At 38.2% G+C, this 7,838-nt stretch overlaps 1 protein-coding gene across 1 annotated transcript; it reads left to right on the top strand.

Moving 5' to 3' along the window:
- Positions 1–3,325: 3,325 nt before the first annotated feature.
- Positions 3,326–7,838, top strand: copz1 (COPI coat complex subunit zeta 1). Its single transcript, XM_020095862.2, has 9 exons — positions 3,326–3,473; positions 3,904–3,972; positions 4,767–4,848; positions 4,935–5,026; positions 5,925–5,980; positions 6,090–6,167; positions 6,301–6,352; positions 6,438–6,476; positions 7,226–7,838. Exons 1-9 carry the CDS (start codon positions 3,456–3,458, stop codon positions 7,271–7,273), a joined length of 534 nt encoding a protein of 177 aa, XP_019951421.1. The 5' UTR covers positions 3,326–3,455; the 3' UTR covers positions 7,274–7,838.

A 7,838-nucleotide genomic window follows, 5' to 3' on the forward strand; every position in this document is an offset into this window, starting at 1 on the left:
ATCCAAAACCAGACTTTCAGTAAAACACTGTGTTCAAAAGCCATGAGAACCTGGAAGAATTTGTCGGACCCAATCCAATATCACATCCCACTGAGACATAAAGCAAAATGTTTTCTCTGCCATTGTTCTAAGTTGGAAAAGTAGGTGGCTGACAGAGTCAAGAAAGGTGAACGTCTACCAGGAATCAAAGAAGGGACTTCCCAACCCAAGTTCCTAGCACCCAGCCCCTGACTCAACCACTGCCACAGCGTGCCAAAGAGCACCCTGTTATTACTGTGACCACAGCGGTTTCCAATCTGGACACAGTTCCCAGGTCAACGCCCACGTTCCCTGTTTGTGTTTGTTTGCCTCAATTAGTCTTTGACATCTCTGCTGTGCAGCTTGCCTAGACCTCTCCGGGGTGTCAGTCTCTCCTTGTCATGCACCTCAGCACCACGAACAACGCCACTTCAAAAATAGACCAGACGTGCTGGCTTGGAACTGCCCACAGTTGACTCACATTTACATTCTCTTAATGACCATTAGATTTTAAGCGTATCTTAAATTAATGGCAAAAATATGTTTTTTTCTTCCCCACCTCATATATATATCTTGGTGTTTCCATGACATTTCATTTGTTCATTAAAGATGGAGGAGTGTGGCATCTTTGGTTTTGTCTTAACATCCCGAAAGCTATATCAGACTTGAGCGGAAAAACCACCTCACTGCTAAACAAAATGAGTGTGTGTGTTGGGTTGTGGTCTCAAAATAGGGGATATTTTGGAGTTGGTTTCTGGGAAAGGAAAGAAAAAATAGAGAGTGCAGTTGGAGTATTATTTTTTATACTCATATTAATGATTAACTACTTGTAAACTTGATTGTTAAAATGTTTAATACAATAAATTCAACACATCAAATAACATGCATATAAAAATAGTCATATGCATAAACACAGTGATACTCAACTGGAATACATTTATGAATACTGAACAATAATTTGACCGACATGTGATTTAGAAACGTTTCCCTCCCTGTTCCTTCTAAAACCATGATGGTCACGCATTATCACCACCTGAAACAGAGCAAATGAGGAACCTGAATATGCACCATCATTCTTCTGAATGTCTCAATAACGCTTATCTCAAGATGTTAAGATAAAGACATTTTGCAACAACAGTGTGAGTATCTTCTTTAAATACCATTTGTATTTGTCCATTTGTTTTTTACATTCTTACATTCACATCCAACTGTTGTTGGAAAATATGACACAAATAAGAAAATTAAGAAGATTCTTATTTTGATCGACTGTGAATGTTTGCGTGTACATGCATGGGTGGTAATTTATATGCATTTAGGCCTGTGTGTCCATAACAATAAAGATCCAGGCTGGTTAGTGATACAGACACAGAGAGGGAAGAAGGATGTTGGCTGACGGAAGTTCTGCTTAACGCTGATAAAAGCACCACTTGTTTCTGAGGAAGGGAACTGCTAACTGCTGTGGTTGCTGCTTTAGCTGCAGGGAGAGGAGAGCAGCCCCTGCTCTCACACTGCATTTCATTTTGTGTGCTCTCTTACTCACAAAGATTAAAAAGTTGAAATTAATAACATAATTAATATCTATTGCTTTGTAATTTATTATTTGTATTCATTACTTTCAGTCTTTTAATCTTTGAGAGTAACTGGCACGAATAGAACATATTGCTGAGCTTTAACAGAGGATCAATACCAGGAAATATTACACAGGTTCATCACATCAGGCTTTGAAAAAGTCCGTTTATTCTTCATATTTCATGTATTTGTGAAGGTTTATGGAGTATGTGAACTTTGCATGTATGTGCACATTCAGCAAAGTTACAGGCTTCTACTTTTTTATGTTCAATCATCATCTACATTCATTCATCACCACCACCAGCTCTGCCAGTCATCACCGCCATCATCGCTGTGATTTGTTTTTGAAGACATAGAAAGGTATAGACGTGTCGGACATCTAAGATGAGGTGGCATGATGACAGTTGCATCCGAGAAACTGATGACCCGGAGTACAAGCTCGTCCAACGCAGTATACTGTTTCCTCTCCAGTCGGGGTAATTTTGAAATCTTAGTGGCTGAATTGTGTAAACATAGCGTAGTATTGCAACATTTCACAGTCGCTTACAGTGCTGTAATGAATGCATGTCAAAACAGTTTGTGTCTCTTGGCCATACTGTCACATACTGAATTAATAGCTGCAGACTGTTTCTTTTCATAACTGTATATATTCCAGTATAATGTGAAACTCAAAAAAAAAATCCTACAGTAAGGTCAGACCGTGATGTCACTGTATGGAGGGAGATAGAGGGAAATCCCCATCAGCCTGGGTTTCCAAATGCTTCCCAGAAGTGGGAAGTAAGATAATTGGAGTTGGTTAAATGTAGGAGGATCCTGAAAAAAGATGTTGATGAGTAAAAGAAAGCTGGGATGGCTCGTAAATGACAGATCCTTTGTTGACGTGCAGTCCCCACACAAGAAACTGCAGCCACCTTACAGTAAATCACCAAATGTATGATTATTCATCACAATGGTTGAACTGCACGTTCCTTAGCAGACTCTAAACTCTAAAATGAAGTTCAGTTGTCTGCCTTAAGTTTGTTATTGTAGCCCAATATTACAAATCGCAAAGGATCTTTAATATATGTACAGCACATAAACGTTCTTTCTTCTTAGACCCTTGTTTTACATAAGGAAACTCTCCCCTGAAACAACCCTTTCACAGAGGGAACAAATGGAGGGCAGAGACCCTGTGGTCACCATTAGTGGGGAATGTCAAAAAAGAACAATCTTTGTTTTACTTTGTGATAAATCAATAGGGTTGGGATAGTCTCAGTGGGGGATGGTAACAAAGTACATCAAATCAAGTACTGTGGGTTCATTTGTGTACTTTGGTACATTCCTTGGTGATAGTAAAAGGCCCTATTCACCATTCCACAGTTCCACCTGCGGACTAAAAGTGACGGGTTCTTTTCTGTCAGGGTTTGGAAAAATCTCAGTGATGAGATCAGTCTGGCAGTGTCAGTCACCATTTACTTCAATAGTTTTGGATTTGGCTGCAACGCTATTTACCCATGAAGCTCCTTAAGTTGGATAGATAGATAGATAGATAGATAGATAGATGGATAGACAGATAGATAGATAGATAGATGGATGATAGATAGATAGAAAGATAGATAGATAGATAGATAGATAGATAGATAGATAGATAGATAGATAGATAGATAGGTGGATGATAGATAGATAGTTTAATTATTATAATAAATAATAACAACAACAATAATATTAATACTTTATTTTTTCCTTACCCGGAAGTGATAGTTCTGCACTTTGCCCTGTACGCACTACGTAACAGTTCCTGTCGGCCAATCAGAAACAGCCTCATTGACTGTGCGTATGACGTAGGCCTCTGGTAGCTCGCTATCTGGACTGCTAACCAAGCTAACAAGATGGATTCTCCCATACTGGTAATGCTTACCCCTGTATCTATTTAACACAGTGTGCGTTTCACCCAGGTTTTTATTCATAACCGCTTCACTAGACCAGTTTGTTGATAAGTGTTCCTCAGCTAAATATGCTAGTTTAGCTGTCGAGCTAACGGTTGTTGGCAGTGTTGGCTAACGTGTTAGCCTCGGGATAGCTAGCTCCGTGTACGTGCGTTTATTGGTGATGTGGAAGTGTCATGTCTTCCTTTTGAAATGGATAATCATCATGTGTGTCATTGGAGAGCGGTTCAGTTGTGTTTGTTGTAGTCATGTCATCGCTGCCTGTCGTTTGTACCAGTTTATTTCCAGGTTATGTCACCATATGTTTGACTGTGGGCACTGATCAGTGATCAGTTAACTTCATGTTACTAACATGTGATTCTGGATTATCTTTCTGTGCCACCTTTAACAGGAACCATCCTTATACACTGTTAAAGCAGTTCTGATTCTGGACAACGATGGAGACAGGCTTTACGCCAAGGTACGAGTTAGACAGTTGAGCAATAACATAAACTTCAATCTTAACTTTTCAACCTCGTTCATTGTTGCATTTATATGAATGTATGTTTAAGTGAGTCATAGTTCCTGTGGTTGTGTTTTAGGGCAGGTGATTTTTTTTAGCTGAATGCTGCTTATGTAAATAGTAACAAAGACAAACAACAGTTATTAGAAATGATCTGTATATAGTATGTTACAAGGTCGTATTTACTGGGATTTACACAAGCCTCATGTTTACACTGACTGCAAATTTATGAAAACTGGTGTAAAAGGTTGTTTCCACTAATTCTGGCAATACTCCTTATGTTTGTTGTTGTCAAATCTCACAAAAAGCCCCAAATCAGCCATTTACTTGCCCCCCCCCATCACTGCTCATTCTTATTAAATCCCACGATCATGGGCTCTGTAGTTTATTTCAATTAAGTCCCACACAATAGCTTTAGGTGCTCAATAAAAAACCAGATAAACAGCTGAATCAAGTTTCGAACAAAAGCAGCATTTGCTCCTAATTGAGCGTTGTTTGTTAAAACTGTACCTAGTCGATTGAGTAAAATTATATATTTTAAGTGTGACCCATTTCAAATATGTTCATGTCTAGAGGTCAGCTGGGGAAGTCAGAAAGTGTGTGCTCCTATTTGATTTGTTGAGCGTATGAAAAAAATAAAGAATCTCACCAGGCTCATCTTCTAATCTTAATTCAAACTCTTTAAAGGTTGATGTGAGTTTTCATTCACATGTTTGAATGTCATAACAATTTCATTCTCAATTTGCCTGCAGTATTATGATGACACATACCCGACAGTGAAGGAACAGAAGGCGTTTGAGAAGAACATATTCAACAAAACACACAGGACAGACAGTAAGATGTGTTCATATCAAACATCATTATTTGCTTTCCTTATTAAGTGTCCAATTACATAACGTGTGTTTTGTTTGTGCCCTCAGGTGAGATCGCTTTACTCGAGGGTCTTACTGTTGTTTACAAGAGCAACATAGACCTCTTCTTTTATGTGATTGGAAGCTCACATGAAAATGAGGTAAATCTATTTTTTTTGATTTTCATCAGTCACAGGAGAGCAAGAAGCAAGTTTTGAGTCCTGATTTTTACAATCTTGTATTTTTTTTATTTTTATTAGTATTAAATTGCAAACATACCTGAACAAGTGTATTGAGTTTCTTCATGATGAGTCTTAATTTTACACTGTTGATTCTGTGGTGTACATTTTGTAGTGATTTGTGTTTGTTTTTACTTCTCACCAAGCTTGGTTTGAAGATAACTTATTCCTTTTGTTGCCTGCTGTGCATTTTAATTTGAATGCCTTTTTTAATTTGTGCTTCCACATTTCATTCCGTGTTTTCTCAGTGGTGTAATTTATGTAGCCAAATAATATAAGAGATGTGGCTCCATATAAGAAACTTTGCTCTTTATATCATTTCCATACAAATGTCTGAACCACAGAATACAACAGTTAAACTGAATGTGTTGGGTATGATTTATCGAGCAAATATTTCATCTGTTCCTGTTGGCAGCAGTTTTACTTCTCTGTTTAGATTATTCATGTCAAGTGTCTTCAGCTTTGTGACACACTGTACATGTTATCTGGCTCTGGAAAAAGACATTGTTTAATCTTAAGAAGAACAAGTACATAACATAAACAGTATTTTTTAAATTTAATTGTTTATCTTTATCGTTTATAAAATGCGGTGTTCTTTTTGCACTCTATGTATGTCTTATTTAGCTTAGAGCCTCCACATAAGAATACACTGTTAAATTGTTTTAAATTTAAATTAAATTGTTTTGCATGAACGTTGTGCACCATTAAAAAGTGATTATGCAGGTTTTTTCTTAAGTCACTTTTTTCCAGATGATACTGACACTTGATTGCAGATCATTAGTCACAAACAGATTCTCATCAATTGTTTTATTCTCTGCAGCTCATGCTCATGGCTGTTCTAAATTGCCTTTTTGATTCGCTCAGTCAGATGTTGAGGTACGTTTTGGCAGCTGTTATTCATGTCAAAAACCTTTTCTTCTACAAATCTCTCTTAATGTTTAGAAGTTAAGCTTGACGTTTACAGTATGTATTTGTATCTCTGTAGGAAAAATGTTGAGAGGAGGGCGTTGTTGGAGAATATGGAGGGACTCTTCTTGGCAGTGGATGAGATTGTGGACGGAGGGTAAGTAAGAAATGAGAAGAGTGAAACTTTGATGCCAAGTCTTCTCATGTTAAACTGGCTGCAGTAATAATGCAGCGCCTCCTTTTCTCTGGTTTCACTATCTGTTGGTCTGACTCTTTGCTGCCTCCTGCAGGGTGATCCTAGAGAGTGACCCGCAACAAGTTGTGCACCGTGTGGCTCTCAGAGTAAGCTCATCTCCTCTCTGAAATATTTAGCAAAGTTTTAATTTTGTTGTGTCTGCTGTAACATAATGTCACAAATGTTCTGCAGGGGGATGATGTGCCTTTGACAGAGCAGACGGTCACCCAGGTAAGATAAAAAAAAATGTGCTGCCTTGATCTTCTCTCTGCTTCGACTGTTAAAACGCAGTACTTCAGAACATGTGAATACGAGGGAATTGTTATACCATCACTCTTGTCCACCCCTACTCTGTCACTGGCCTATCGGTTGTCATACATTGCCTTCTCTTGCATACATGACAGTGTACATGATAACTAATTATTTTGTGGTAAAGTAGTAGGTAGCTAACAGGGCTCTTGAGCTTAACTTCTCACAGGAGTCTGCTTTTGTGTGTGAGCTCTTCATGATTAATGTTGTCATTTAAGAGGCCTGAGACTGGCTACCGCCATCCCTCCTCTGGCTTTGATTAATAGCTGTCCCCAATCCCCATGCTTTATGGTTATGATTCAGCTTTCATTCGATGAATTAAGATGATTAATTAGGCCTTTCATATTTCTCTTCATTTCCATCCCCAGTTCATCCTTCTTTGTTCGTTTTTTTTTTAATAAGTATATGCAACTTTTTTCACCCCAATTCTTTGCTTTTACCTCAACAAGATGCCTCTTGTTTTTCATTTTATTTTAACAACACTATTTTCTCATAGGAAGAATTACTGAATCTTGATTTAAAAATAAATAAATAAATCAGACATATTTAGGAAACTTGTATCTATGAGTGTGTGAGAATTTGTGCAGCTTGACTCTCCTGGGTGCCATTCTGAATTGTTTTTTTGGGGGGGGGGATCATCTGCTCAGTCTAACCTAAGTCTTTCTTCACAGGTTCTTCAGTCTGCCAAAGAACAGATCAAGTGGTCGCTTCTACGATAGAGTCACCCGAGCACCAGTCTACCAGTGAGCCGCTGTTCAGCCCAGTCTTCACGGCACTGATCTTTTTCCCTTTTCCACTTCTTTATTCAAAGCTGTGAGGAGTACCACTGGCAGATCCAGTCACACTCCCAGAACTACTCCTTTATATGGTTTAATTTTCCAATTCCTTTATTTTCTTCGTGCATTCTATGACATAATCCACTTGATGATAAGATATGGTGTACATTCCAGTTTCAGGCTTGCCTGTTTTGTTATATTTGTTTTTTAATTACAGAACCTGGGTGCTTCTTAATCCAGTTTATTATGCTGTAAAACTCTGCGACAACATTCCTTGTATCCCCAGGAACAAGAATTGTATCCGATTTGATATCTATCTGTCACCTCCTCCAGATCACTGCAGTGGGTATCATGGCTTTATCTCCGTCACTCAGTATACATGAATATTGTTCTTAAAAAGTGTACAAGTAGTACTCTAGTCAAACCACTGATCACAGGTTCTACTGCATTGACTTTGTCCGGAGATCTTCCATCATCAGATATTATTAATAAATGTTTATTGACACTG

The sequence above is a fragment of the Paralichthys olivaceus genome, chromosome 6 (genome assembly GCF_024713975.1).
Source record: "Paralichthys olivaceus isolate ysfri-2021 chromosome 6, ASM2471397v2, whole genome shotgun sequence".
Lineage (NCBI taxonomy): Eukaryota > Metazoa > Chordata > Actinopteri > Pleuronectiformes > Paralichthyidae > Paralichthys > Paralichthys olivaceus.